The 14,680-nt window shown below is 45.8% G+C and overlaps 1 protein-coding gene across 2 annotated transcripts in view; it reads right to left on the reverse strand.

The window, feature by feature from the left end:
- The window catches only part of svep1 (sushi, von Willebrand factor type A, EGF and pentraxin domain containing 1), an 83,632-nt gene that overhangs the window by 7,533 nt on the left and 61,419 nt on the right, over nt 1-14,680 (reverse strand). For both annotated transcript variants that reach the window (XM_065950216.1, XM_020640321.3), the window contains exons 23-43: nt 14,445-14,558; nt 14,130-14,331; nt 13,777-13,934; nt 13,174-13,372; nt 12,879-13,054; nt 12,644-12,768; nt 12,424-12,553; nt 12,070-12,240; nt 11,637-11,810; nt 11,403-11,522; nt 11,122-11,298; nt 8,230-8,314; nt 7,928-8,119; nt 7,338-7,505; nt 5,851-6,523; nt 2,814-5,551; nt 2,137-2,371; nt 1,704-1,859; nt 974-1,037; nt 402-575; nt 135-311 (exon numbers count right to left, since the gene is read on the reverse strand). In XM_065950216.1, the coding sequence (XP_065806288.1) occupies nt 135-311; nt 402-575; nt 974-1,037; nt 1,704-1,859; nt 2,137-2,371; nt 2,814-5,551; nt 5,851-6,523; nt 7,338-7,505; nt 7,928-8,119; nt 8,230-8,314; nt 11,122-11,298; nt 11,403-11,522; nt 11,637-11,810; nt 12,070-12,240; nt 12,424-12,553; nt 12,644-12,768; nt 12,879-13,054; nt 13,174-13,372; nt 13,777-13,934; nt 14,130-14,331; nt 14,445-14,558 (6,408 nt within the window). The remainder of the gene's footprint in view (nt 1-134; nt 312-401; nt 576-973; nt 1,038-1,703; nt 1,860-2,136; nt 2,372-2,813; nt 5,552-5,850; nt 6,524-7,337; nt 7,506-7,927; nt 8,120-8,229; nt 8,315-11,121; nt 11,299-11,402; nt 11,523-11,636; nt 11,811-12,069; nt 12,241-12,423; nt 12,554-12,643; nt 12,769-12,878; nt 13,055-13,173; nt 13,373-13,776; nt 13,935-14,129; nt 14,332-14,444; nt 14,559-14,680) is intronic.

A 14,680-nucleotide genomic window follows, 5' to 3' on the forward strand; every position in this document is an offset into this window, starting at 1 on the left:
ATTGCAACAGGGTCATGACAGGAAGCCGGACACACTGAGTAACACAGAGGCACAGTTGTTAAATTTCCCCTGAATTCTGTCTGTGTTTTTCTGTGGAACTCTCAGTCAGTCGTTCTGTGTGCAGAGTTGCTCACGTTGGCAGGTGGGGAACGTGGAGCTCCAGGTGTTTCCCCCCATGCACACCACCAGAGGATCTCCCACCAGGCTGTAGCCTTTGTCGCACTGGAACTCCACAGCGCGCCCTGTGTTCAGACTGTGCTCTTGCACTTTACCGTGCGGTATCTGATTTGGGCTGTTGCAGCCTTTAGCCACTGATGTGGGAGAAAATAAATGAGATTAAAATCACAACACAGGAATTAAAGAATAACAATGATTCATTGCTCACTGGTCATCATCCATACCTTCACATGACGGCGCTGGGAGGCTCCACGTGCCATTGGACAGACAGGTGAGAGTCTTTGGGCCCACCAGCTGCAGGCCCACATTACACACATAACTGGCATTGTGAAGGTAGGTCTCTCCTGTTGTCTGAACCAGTGCATGAGTTACTATGGGAGGAGGCCCACAGGACTGTGCTGAGCAGACAAAAGAGAAGTATAAACAAAGTGTCATGGGTGTGGAATGGTAAATGTATGACTAATATACGTTGCATAACATTGTAATGACCTTTTGGTTACACCTTTTATACGTTCTTACATTATTGATCACATCCAATACTGTGACTCAACACAACACTGTTTTTTTTTTTATTAGGCAAGCAAAACAGTGTGTCTTTCTGGAATGTCAGGTGCAAACTAAATGCCAAAACATGTGTTTCCTCTGTATTTACCCGGCCGTAAACATAACTATCATTCCTAAAATTCTCATGTTTGTTGACAAAGCCAAGATGTGTGAGGTGTCAGTCTTTGTCGGTTTCAGTATTCTCACCAGCTTTGCTGCCACTACAGTCAGACCTGTTAGGCCTGTTACCTACCAACACACAGAGGCTGGGTGCCACTCCATGATCTGTCTCCCTGGCAGGTCTGGATAGAGTCTCCCTGTGACAGAAACACAACGTATAAAGCTACAAGAAGAGCGATATTCTTTTAACAGGTAAAGTTCAGCCTGTATTGATCAGTCCAAATAACAACATGATCCAATGAAGATCCATGATAGAGATTTATTTCTCTCTTCAGGCTGAGACACAATGAACCTTTTTACAACACAGTGCATTTAAGTCAGCAGTTTGTACTCTGTGTGTGCGTGTGTGTGTGTGTGTGTGTGTGCGGGCAGCGGAACAAAAGGCTCTCATTGAATTCAAATTGTGTGGGCTAGGATATCAGTGTATCAGGAATAGAGTGACTCAGCTCTTTCTGTTTGCTCTGTAATGGCACACTGCTATCGATTGCTGAGGAGAAACCATGTGACTTTCTGTAATCTGATTGTTAGTCATTAGCTCAGTGTGGAGAGCCTGTTGTTTAAAAGCACCGTGCAGGACAGAAGAGGAAACAAGACAGTACATATTTCAGATAAAAACACATGGTTGAGTTTGAAATACACAGCCACATTTTTGCACTAGGTTTTCTAAAATAGCCTCTTTTTTTCTCTTTTTTTCCACTTGTGTGTGATATTATTTTCAGGTGACGCAACTCATTGATTCAAGTTTTCTAATCTCATCTGCTAAAGAGCTTGACTCAATAGTTGGCCCTGATGAAGAGGAGTACCTTCATGTCAAAGCCCGGCAGACACGAGTACACGACAAAGTCTCCGTAGTTGTAGCTTTCTCCCTCAGCGACACCCTGAAGAAGAGGAGGGGGTTTCTCACAAACCACCAGCTCGCAGGAGGCTGAGGCGATGCTTGGTGACCACAATCCACCAAGCTGAAAACACACACACACACACACACACACACACACACACACACACACAAAAACAATCAGGACAGGAAAATACTACATTATTTGACATCTTCCTTGGAAAAATAATTGTTTTCTTTGTAGAGTAGAGAGTATAAACAAACGATGGGTAACAATTTGCTTCAAAGAGAAGACTTACATTATCTTAAACAGAAAAAAAACATCATATCTGCTCTTTGTTAAAGGTCATGCAAGGGCTTCAGTATAAAAACAAAAATAAATCTCCTTGCGTGTTTCCCACCTGACACTCAGCTAACGCCGACCCCTGCAGGTAGAGACCGGGAGGACAGGACAGAGTCACGGTGCCCCCGACAGGCGTGAGCTCCTTCCCACTGATCACCAGATGTTGGGTGGAGAAGTGGGTGGGCAGCAGGCAGGGGGCTGGGCGACACCGCACGCTGTGTTTGGACCAGGTGCCGTCGCTCTGGCAGGAGAGGGAGTCCGTCGGCGTGGCTACTAGATACCCCTCGTCACACCTGGAGAAGAAGGGAAAAGGAAGAGTTAGTGAATAAAACAAAGAGACATGAGGGAGAAAACTGGATGTTATATAGCATTACCAAACAGGGAGCAAAAAAAAACAGGCAATATGGACAATGAGGAGCTAATCATTTTGATCCAACAGCAGATTGGGCTTTTTCCAGACAAAACAAAACAAAACAAGGGATGAAGAGTGCAGTTATGCTTTCATTGTTCCTTCATTCTCTTCTTTAATCTTCTTTATTATTTCAGTCTTTTTTTTAATACACCATCTGTATGGTAATAAAATTCAATGTGAATGAATCTAAAATGTTCTAAAGATTCATCTGATCCCACAAAAAACATGCTGGGACAATAAAGTGTAGGCAGTGTGTTTGAAAGAACGTCTAAAGCCCTGTATGAATAACATGGTGAACCCAGATAACAGTGATACGTGTTTACCTGTAGGCGATTTGGTTCGGGAAGGTGAAGGTGTCTCCCACCACCTGAGCGTTCTCTACAGATGGAGGTTTTCCACAGTTCAAAGGCTCACACTTGATCATGGGTTCTCCCCACCTGCCGTCTCTTCCACAGGAGAGATGTGGGTACCCCCTCGGCTGGTAGCCCAGCCTACACCTGTATATGACTGTGTCTGGGAAGGTTGCAATGCCGCCCTGCAGGACAGCATTGGCAACTGCTGGCGGGGCGACACTGCACCTTCCCCGTCCACACATAGGTATGCCGGGGCTCCACACCCCTCCCTTCTCACACACGGCCTCGGAGGGTCCCAGCAACTTGTAGCCGTCTCCGCACTGGAAGTTCACTCGGTCCCCGCAGGAACGGTCGCTCCCAAGAACCGTGCCGAATTTCAGCGCGGGGAGGGCGCAGACGCAGGGGCGACACTGAGGAACCTTGCCGACCCAGGAACCTTGGGCAGAGCACCTTAGGATGGGATCCCCGACGACTTCGTAGCCGTCGAAGCAGACGTACTCCACCACGTCATCGTAGGCGAAGCTGGAGCCGTTGAGGAAGCCGTGACTGATGTCCTCGGGTGGATCACAGCTTATGATATCACAGCGAGGTGCAGGTTTGTCCCAGAGTCCATCTGCCTGACAGACATGTGTGGGATCTCCGTTAAGCGTATATCCCTCATCACATTCATACTTGACCTTGCTCTTAAAGCCTAAATCTGAGCCCAGCACGTGTCCATTGGGTATTGGTGTTGGTTTGCCACACCGTGCAGGTACACAAGTAAGAGTCTTGTGGCTCCAGGTGCCATCACCTTGGCAAACACTGATAGATTTCTCTTTTAAGACAAAACCAGACTGACAGCTCAGTTCCACCTCATTATTATAGTTGTACTCGTCTCCTTTAAAAGAAACCCCAATGGGGACTTTCGGAGGACCACAAGATAGAGGTTCACAAAAAGGTTTCTGTCCATTCCAATTCCCATCTGCCTGGCAGGAGATGGTGTCACTACCCCTTAAAACAAAACCAGGACTACACTCGTACTGCAGCACCTCAGGATACACAAAAGTACCCCCTAAAGCTGGGCCGTTAGGGATAGCACCTGGGTCGCCACAGGAAACGGGGAGACAAACCGGGGCTTCATTAGTCCAAAGTCGACCTGATACACATTGCCTCACAGGCTCCCCCTCAAGCTTGTATCCCTCCTCACAAGAATACCTGACCGAACTGCCAAGGGAGGTATCAGTCACGTTGACCCAGCCGTGATCTGGACTGGGTGGGGTTTCACACTCTGCTGGGACACAAGCTGGGGCCGTGCCATTCCAGCCTCCGTCCTCTTGGCAGACCAGCCTGGTGGGGCTCGTGAGGTCGTAGCCTTTGTGGCAACGGTACTCGATTAATGTTGCATGAAGGAAGCTCAAGTCCATAGGTGAGGCTAACGATCGTGTGTCTTTAGAAGAAGAAGCGGCAGCGTCAGAGTCTCCTTCCTGCGGTGGCACCCTAAAGTACTCCCCAAAATCAATGTGAGGAGGCAGGCCGCAGTCTGAGGGCACGCAGATGGGAACAGAACTAGACCAGCCAAACTCCTCGCAGGTCAGATGGTCCTGGCCTACAAGCTGGAAGCCAGGGAAGCAACTGTAGAAAATGGTGACGCCAAAACTGTGATCCTGGCCCTCTACAAAGCCGCTTTCAATCGGTTGGGGTGGCGTGCAGGATATCTGCACGCATGCAGGCGGCTGCATGTTCCACTCCCCACTGGCCAGGCACGTGAGAGTCTCTGTGCCTTTAAGACGGTAACCGCGTTGGCAGGAGTAGGTTACACTGTGACCAAACTGGAGCTTTGTGTAAACAACTTTACCTTTGTCTATCTGTTTAGGGATCGAGCATTCAATTGGGCGGCAAGATGGTACTCCTCCAATCCAGAGTCCTTTCTCTCCACAGAGGATTGTAGAGTTGCCCACTAAGTTATAGCCAGTCTTACAGCTGTACAGTGCTTTGCTGAGGTACATCAGACCCTGTACATCTACAATACCGTTTGAAATCTCCACAGGCTGAGGGCATTCGACTGTGATACACTCGGGGTAAGGACTGCTCCACTGCCCGTTAGCTAAACAGGAAACAGAACGTTCTTTTCTTAAAGTAAAGCCGTCTATGCACGTGTAGCTCACCATGGAGCCAAAAGGGAATGGAAAGGAGGACGAGGTAGGGCCACCGAACGACACTTCAGGTGGCAGGCCACAAAACACCTGCTTACACACAGGAAAGGTGTCGTTCCACTCCTGGGATGGGGTGCAGCGCAGGATCCGGGCACCTTCGAGGGCGTAGCCATCCTCGCAGGATAGTTCCACGGTTCCAGATTCGGAGTCCAGGCCCTTCAGGACCAGATGGTTCTCCTCCAGGGGGGGCTCTGGACACTGCACCGGCGAGCAGCGAGGACGCCTTGATTTGTCCCACCGTCCGAACTTCAGGCAGGTCCAGGTGGATTCCCCGGCCAGCTCGTAACCCTCATCGCACACGTACTGCACTTTTCTGCCCACCTGGAAATCCGAGCCCTTGTAGTGTCCATGAACGATGTCAGGCGGAGGGTCACAGGTTAAAAGGATGCAGGTGGGAGGGTCATTGTTGGACCACTGCCGGTTAGCTTGGCAAACCCGCTCTGGGCGACCAATCAGTCTGTATCCTGCGTTACAGGCGTATGTCACCTTGCTGTTGAAGGTGAATCGTGCTCTGACCTATGGGGAACAGACAGAAGACACATCATTAATGATCATTCAGCTTATTAACAACAACTGGGAAACCAACCTAAATGTTGAAAAATGTGCAAAAACTACAGAATAAGGTAAGGGAAACTAGAAGCATTTTCATATTAGACACGATTGTCTGGTTCCCTCTTCCCCCCACCCATTGGTCTGCGTTCATACTAGTGCACAATCACTGATCACAGCAAGTTGATCAGTGAAGATATTGCTTACATTTATAATCCAGATGCACAACAGTGGGACATGACTTTGTTCTGTTTTTTGTTTCTCACCTGTATGTATCCATTCTTTAGTGCAGGAGGTGGGGCGCAGGAAACAGGTGCACAGGTAGGTAGAACTCCACCCCACTCGCCATTAGCCTTGCACGTCCTCCTCTTCTCTCCTCTGATCAGGAATCCTTTATCGCAGCTGTATGCAACCACGGCTCCAAAACTGTAGTTTGTCCCGCTCACGTAGCCCCGGTCGATGCTCTCGGGCCTCGAGCACCTCACGGGCACGCAGCCGATATCGTAGGGCGAAGGCTGCCACTCTCCTCCCATCAGACACCTGAGCGTGGCGGTGGTGTTCAGCATGAAGCCCTCCTCACATTTAAAGCTGACCTCAGTGTTGCTGACGTATTTCGGTTTGTTGACAGAATCCAAAATCGCATGGGACAGTTCAGGTGGACGTAGGCAGAAGTTAGCGATGCAGCGAGGGGGCTCCATGCCGTCAGGGGCCGCCCACACACCCTGAGCATTGCACACCATCTTGGAGTTGTTGCCAGCGGTGTAACCGTCAGTGCAGTAGTAGTTAGCAGTGTCTCCAAACAGCTGATGGCTCTCATAGGGCTCGGCGTGGTCGATGGCAGGAGGGGGGCCACAGGAACGCGGGACGCACTGGGCGGAGCTGTCGCTCCAGTCGCCGTTTGGCAGACACTCTCTCATCTCTGGACCAATCAGAGTGTAGCTGTGAAGGAGACAGAAGAAGTTAAGTGAAAAGGTAAATAAGTCTCATTCAACACAATCACTTATCTTTTTCTTTTACTTAAGATCCCTTTTAGCATTTTCTGCAGTAAAAACTTTTCTTCCTCGGGTTAATATAAAACATTAGAAAACAAGGCGAACATTCAGGCCGCACACATAAACAATTACAAACATTAACAGAAAAAAATAGATAATAAGAGAACGGTTACAGATGATTTTCATTTTTAACTTTGAACAATGAGGTCATTGAACGTGTTCCATCATATAAATGCCTGGCTGTTTTACTTGAAGAAAATTTGTCTTTTAGTCACCAAAAGCTCCAGAGGGGGGGCCTTAGGCTTATCATGAAACATAATTTAGTTGATACCGATGCCTATGTATGAACTACAAAAGCTAACAAGACTAACAGCATAAGAACTGATCAGTTTTTTTATAGTATTTAATGTCTGAATTGCCTAACACAGGGTTGATGTTAGAAAATGGTAATATATAGAATTCTGCAGATTTGTTTTTCATTTTACGCTTACCATGGCAAAGACTTAAAATGAGTGATTAATTTAACAGTTAAAAGAAAGCAGGATGACAATTTTCTTAAGAAAACACTACATATACAGGACCAAATAAACATAGAAATCAGAAGTGCCGCTTTGTCTGCAGGGATCACCAAAATTAACACAAAAAAACGAGTCTCTCACGGGGGCTTTAAGATAAAGTTCTTCACATGAATCCAAATATACTGTTGTAGTTTACACTGATAAAATCTGCACAATAACTGAGTAGACTTCGACCACATTTACCCTTCTTTGCAGACATAGTGCACCTTGTTTCCCAGTTCATAGCTCTCTCCTACGGTCACAGCATCTCTCAGGGCCGGAGGCTCACTGCACAGGACGTTCACACAGCGGGGGACAGGCGTGCTCCACTCCCCTGTCGCCTCACAGACAACCTCCATGGTACCCTGTGGTCTTCACACAAACACACAACTTAGCTCACACACTCACTGCAGGCGATTAGAGGGTCACAGAGATTTAGAGAGGACTTGTGATTACGGATAAATCAGAGCCGATGACATCTTAAATACTCGTACAGAGTTTATAATCTCCCTGGACTGTGACATGGTTTATAAACTCATTGATACAACATAATATACACAACTAAGACGGTACTGGCTTGTTGCAGTTACATTAAAGTGTCATTTAATAACACAATTGGGTCCTTTTTATTTCTGAAGTGGTATTTAACAGATGTGTTATATATCATCACAGCACATCTTTGCAGTTTGTTGTACATGTAGCTTAAAACAACAGACACAAACACTGCAAAAATGTTTTAATTCTGGTGAGGTGGTAGGGCGAGCTTATTGTGGATGACAGGCATGTATATATACCTGTATCCTTCAGCACAGTTGTATGTTACAATGGATTGGTATGTGTTTGTGATGAGGGTGTAGCCAGCGTTCATGATGGTCGGAGGATCCCCGCAGTTCACTGGGTGACACATGGGTGGCGTTCCACTCCACCTCAGACTAGAGAGACACTGGAACTCGTAGGGGATCTGAGGCAGGAAGCCCTTCATACAGCTGTCATGGATGAATAAAACACAGAATCAGAAGATTTTTTTTCAATGTGTCGTTTGATATTTCCTGCTGTCATTATTACAACATGGAGTCTTAGGGGATTCAAATGATACCTGAAAGTCACCTTGCTTCCATAGGTGAAGTTGTTTCCGGTCATGACGGAGTTCTCTGGCACAGTTGGCGTTTGGCAGGAGAGCGCTGCAGTACAACACAAAGATGATTAGAGCCACAGAGCAAATCAGGTTTTATTTTAACATAATGAGCCTCTCTCTAAAAGTTTCTTTTAGACCAATCGTCTTCTTTTATTTTGATATCATTTTTGTTAATCATGCAGATCAGGATAGACATCTGTGTTCCCTGAATTTGTCCCGCTATCACAAATGTATCAAGCTGTCGTAATGCGCAGCTTACTGGAGTAAATTGCCACGTGAGCACATGTTGGCATGTGGGGAGAAAGCTTTCAACGGAGCAGGACGGGGAACAACAGGTCTATACATGGTCGCCTAGAAAGTAACAGGCAACTTGTAGTTTTGTGTTCAGATAAATTGATATTGACCAGAGCAGATTTTTAAGGATTAAATTGTCTCTTTAAACCTCATTTCACATCAGCCTTCTTTCCTCATATTGAAGTTTGCTTTACTGAAACTAAGATTGAGTCACTGCATCCTGCAAGAGTGACGAAGAAGGCTGCAACTATAAGTCCTGTTTTTACGACATGCAAATGAAGAACCTCTGCACACATTTCCATTCCTCAGACGCCTCTAAGTGATATTGATTAAATGTACTGGCTCAGGCACAGACTTTGTCCAGCATCAATGTCCCATTACATTTTCCACAAACAGGACAAAAGACGCACACAGTCAAATGGATAGATAAATACACAAATGGATAGACGCCAAAGATATGCTACTGAGAGGCATAATTGAATAAAGAGGAACTTAAAGTGATTAAAAAAAAAACGCACTCCCATGACACAGTTGGACCTAAAAGAGAAATATTAAAGAAAAACAAGGCCAAAACTGAAGGAGCAGGATGCAAATCATGACCCTTTTGAAATTCCAACAGTTTCAGTAATTCACTAAAGGGCATGAATATGTTTGTCTTTTAAAGCTTTTTCTGAGGAGCTGTTGGATGACATTCATATTGATGTCTCAATATGACCTGTGAAAGCAAACAAGACCATCAGAAAGAAGATCGATGACTGCTATGTGATTATTTTATATGACACTGAAGTCCTGCAGGCGAGGTAATGAACAGAAACCTTACTGAAACAGCCTTTTTTAAATTTAACACACCATACATTCATTATGAGTTGCTTACCGAATTTCCCCCTGGGGTTAATAAAGTATTTCTGATTCTGATTCTGATATTAGACATTTCAAACTAAAGAAGGATGAGACCATAAAAGAGATAAATCATCTCGATTTGTCCACAGAGGGAGCAGCAGGTTTGAACTTAATTTGCCGTAAAGCCCAAATATTTCATTTTCTTTGACCTGAGAGATCCATTTTCACAACAATCATCTGTAGATGTGGTAACAACAGTTAACCCTTAACTCAGGAAATGTGTACATTCAATTTAGACTAATATATATATATATACAGAGGTGTGTTTTTACCACAAATGGTCATGTGACAGGCAGTGACTCTACCACCCATCACATCATTCTGTCAATATTTTGATAAATCTTGTTTTAACAACAGTGGCAGAAATGTAAAGCTCACACAGCGATGCTTCCGGATTTGCGTGAACTCCTAAAAAAGCTGCAGCCTTGTCGCGCTTCATTAGCATGCTGCTCTCCAATGCGTAACATTCATTATTCAACTTCTGGTGTCGTTTCCTGCATCATAACAACGACAACAAGAAAACCCCCTCAATGAAATTCATTGTATTGATTTTGGCAGACAACATCACAGAGGTGAGCCACAGCTGATGTAGGCTGAACTGACAGACTGGCTGAGTAAGTCAGTTCCTCTCTCGTTATTGGGGGGGGGGGGGGGGGAATGTGGCTTAGGACCAACAGAGGTGCTGCAGCGGTCAGGCCTTTCAGCCTGCTGCACAAAAAGACAGCTGCATGAATAATCAGCACATCGCAGCTTTTCTCTATATGCATACACATCATCCCAGTGTGTGTGTGTGTGTGTGTGTGTGTGTGTGTGTGTGTGTGTGTGTGTGTGTGTGTGTGTGTGTGTGTGTGTGTGTGTGTGTGTTTGTCCTGAAGTGTATCAGTACTTCTGCTTAATGATAATAATGACGATTACTTATTACTTCCTTCTGTTGTGTCTGAGTGAGATCTGAATAGCAGCAGGCTTTCACAAGGGAACTCCTTTAAGGTGACACAGAGTCACTTGGTAAAAAATCAGCGTCCTTTAAAAGCTTTCTGTGATTTAATTCCATGAATAAAGGCTGCAACTCTTTTCATAAAGAGACTTTCAGTATGACTATGAAGTATGTCTGAAAGTGTCAGAAATAAGAAATCCATAAAAGGTTTTATATAAAAAGAGGAAATATCAAAATGTTGAATATGTGCTCCTTCCATGTATTTGTGGTTACTCTAAACACCTCTCAGTTCTTGATACACAGGCACAACAAAACTGGAAGAAAGGAAGCGACACCTTTTTTCTTTACTGTCATCAAATCTCAATTCCTCCCACTGGATCATGACTTATGTAACACTGGGGATCAATGATTTGTTCCTAATAGTTTTAGGATGACTATGGCCAAAAAACCCCCCCAAAAAAACCAAAGATAATTATTTCTTAGTGGGATCAACTGTTGTTTTAAATAAAGGCATTTTTGACAATGGGAAACAATATCCTGTACGGTCACCCCTATCTTTCTCACATTCTGTGAACACTTACTTATCCTTCCATTTTCTGCTAAAAGCAAAATGTTCCCCCCTGGTGGTTTGAGCTCATAGAAATACAATTAAAAAGGCCGACAGGATCACAATAGGTTCATATTTGTTGAGAGAAACTTTACATGTAACCCCCCCCCCCCCTTACCTCTGCAGTAAGGGACCTGATCATCCCAGCTTCCTGTCTCAGTGCAGCGGAGGCGAGTGGATCCGATGAGCTCGTAGCCGTGGTCGCAGCCAAAGACGACCTCGCTGCTCATCAGAAAGTTGCTGCCCTCTCTATGGCCGAACTCTGGAGACCCCGGGTTCTCACACTTCACCGGCTCTGAGAGGAAAACAAAAACACAATCACACACAAACGGGTTGAAATTGGAAAGAAAAAAAGCTGTTACTCAAAGTGTCTCTAAAGCAGTGTCTGCGTCTCGTTACCTGTGCAGTTTTTGCCGTCTCCACTGTACGGGTGGACACAGGTGCAGGTGTAGGAGCCGTCTGTGTTCTGACAATTAGCGTGTTGGTCACAGTCGGAGCCCAGAGCACACTCGTCCACATCTGAACACACACAAACACACACAGAAAACATGCAAAAACACTTATAATAAAACACAGTGTCAAAAAGATGGATTTTTATTTGCCATAAATGATTGATTTAAAAAAATCTTGTACCCAGACAGGCCGGGGGATTTCCTCCCCACTTGCCATTGTTGCTGCAGTGCACCTTAGTGTCTCCCAGCAGGTAAAAACCAGCGTCACACTGGTACACCACAGAGCCGCCAGCGTGGAAGTCTGTCCCTTGAAACAAACCGTTCTCCAGAGGATGAGGAGGCCCGCACGACACTCCTGGAACACACAGAGAGAAACATAATGAAGGGTGTTTTATAAACAAGAGGAATATGTGCAGAACATAATACAAATTTTAACAGCATCATCATACTTATCATTTCAAAGCCTATGCCTAAGCACATCATTTGTTTATTTGAGGATTTGAGACTGAATCCCAGATCCAGAGACATATTAAATTAGCAAAGACATCAAAGAAAAAAGAAAATGCCACTCAGCAGCAAATCAAATCAGGTAGTGGTGTGGGTGTCTGCCTTACGTTCACAGCTGGGAAGAGGATGGCTCCACTCTCCTTTGTTTTGGCACTGCAGCACTGGCTCCCCCAGCAGGTAGAAGCCGGGATCACAGGACAGCTGGACCTGCGCCCCGGGGCTCACCTCCACGGTGGAGGCGTGCAGGTGTGGCACTGCGTTCTCTAGCTTTGGGCAATCTGAAGACACCAGACAATGTTTTAAAAGAAAGCTATTGTTGCTGTGCGTTGCAAATAGAAGTACTCAGAATACTAACAAGTTAAATATTACAAAGTTAAATCAAAACCATTTGAAAACAGAGTAGATTTGTTTTTCTCAATTGAATGCAATACGCTTCTGTGATTTCATTCAAATGTTCCCACCAGCACAGAAGATGCTGTTCTGGTTGACTTTAACTCGGCCTACCACCCCGGCGAGGAAGTCGGGCCAGGCGAGGACGTTCCCCCTGTGAGTCACATGGGAGGCGGGGCAGCTGCTGGCCAGGACTTTGATCTACAGACAGCACAGAGGAACAGAGGAGGTTACAAAAAAAAAAAAAGGGTCCATGAGGCACTTAAGAGAAACACCAGTGACTGCGTTTACCTGTTGAGGTGTGAGAACTCGATCCCAGATGTTGAGCTGGCTGATGGAGCCGACGAATGATTCGACAGGGTTGAAGCCCTCGCCCCTCTGATCCTGGTCCTGACCTAACACCAGCGCTCCACCTCCTACAGGACACGGAGTAAAGTCAGAGGTTAACCACACCTCACCGTCTACACAAACAGAGGAATCTTTGTGTTACAGAAGGAAGTGGAGCAGGTAGAGGATAGCACTACACCTGGGATGGTGGTGCCCACTGACAGTCCTTTGCCTCCATCTGAGGGCTTCCCGTTTATGTAGATCCTCCAGTCCCCGTCCCAGCTCCTCCACGAGACCCCGATGTGATACCACAGTCCTGTGTTGACTGCGGGACAGTCTGTGATGCGCTCCTTGCCGTTTACGTACAGCACCCAGCTGTAGGGAGAGAAAGACAGTCCGAGGAGATTTAATCAAAGACACAGGGAGACAGAAAAGAAAGCTTGAATTCTGATTTATAATAAAGTTAAAAACTGTTTGTTTTTTTAATCACTGACCCGTTGTAGTCGATGAGGAGGAAAGCGTTGTCGCTGCCCTCCACAGCGTAGGACACAGGTGTGCCGTAATTTGTGGTGTCCGATGACCTCATCCAAAAGGTGCAGGTGATCTCTGTCAGCGCAGGCATCACTGCATCCATCATGACGTAACCATGGATACCTGACACCTCAAAGTCCAGGTTGAAGGCAGAAGACATTTCTGATAGGACAAAGGAAAAAAAAAAAAAACATTCACATTAATAAGACAAAGACAATAAACTGTAAGATAACTCAGAATATAAACAAGAAATCATGGATTCAAACTTTCACTTCTCAAACTCAGACTCAGATTAATATACAGCTTTTTAGAATCATAACATTGCAACTTCTGACAAAGTCATACAATTGCATCATTTTGAAGGGCCACATGCAGATGTTCTCATACCTGCATTATATAAAGACTAAAACCCCTTTGACAATTCAAATGAAACCATCACTACAAATTGAATGCAGTTCTCAGCGGTTCTCTAGTGGTACTTCATAAAAGTCTCAGTCCAGGTCAACAAGAAACTTGTTCACTTCTGTCAGAGTTGCCATGGAGATGTGTCGTCTGTCCTATAGTACCTGTCTCACACCTGGTTCCGTTGAACCCAGGGAGGCAGCGACAGGTGTAAGAACCCAGACCGTCCAGACAACTGGCCCCGTTGACGCAGGGGTTTGGATCGCACTCGTCCACGTCCACCTCACACAGACGGCCCCGGAAACCCTCCACACACTGACACCTGGGAGAGGGGAGGAAGACACAGAGAGACACCACCTTCAGGTACACATAAAACCATAACAAAGTTGGCATCATGCTTTAAATGGCACTCTTATTTCTAAACTGTACTCAATAGATTGGAATCCTAAATCTGTAGGAAGTCCTCCAACAACTGTAAAGAGGTTTAGATGCGTCTTCCAATCAGAGCCTTTCTTACCTGTAATTATTGATCTCATCCAGACACGAGCCTCCGTTCAGACAGGGGGCGCTGTAACATTCATCGATGTTGACCTCACAGCGATCCCCTGAGAAGCCGACCACACAGTTACATGTGTAACCGCCGGTCAGGTCCTCACACACGCCTCCGTTCAGACACGGGTTGGAAAGGCACTCGTTGATTTCCAGCTCACATCGAGATCCTACGGAAGAGATGCAGACAAAAAGGAAAACAGGCAGAGTATCTGAAGTTAATACTTTTTTTACTCAGTCTGGTGTCCAGGGAGCAAAACGTGACCTTGTTCCGTTAGCTTACCTGTGAATCCGCCGGCGCAGCTGCAGGTGAACTTGTTGACCTCGTCCACACAAATGCCTTCATTCAGACAGGGGGAGGAGAGACACTCGTTCACCTCCGCCTCGCACAGAGAGCCTGGCACAGACGAGGGTCAAAATTACACAGTCACACAGAAATAAAGGTTAAACACATTACTTTTGGGAGGCCAACACTATTTCAGGTCCTGCTGGCTAAGTTTACAAATGCAGAAGTCAAAT

This window comes from Labrus bergylta, chromosome 22 (genome assembly GCF_963930695.1).
Source record: "Labrus bergylta chromosome 22, fLabBer1.1, whole genome shotgun sequence".
NCBI lineage: Eukaryota > Metazoa > Chordata > Actinopteri > Labriformes > Labridae > Labrus > Labrus bergylta.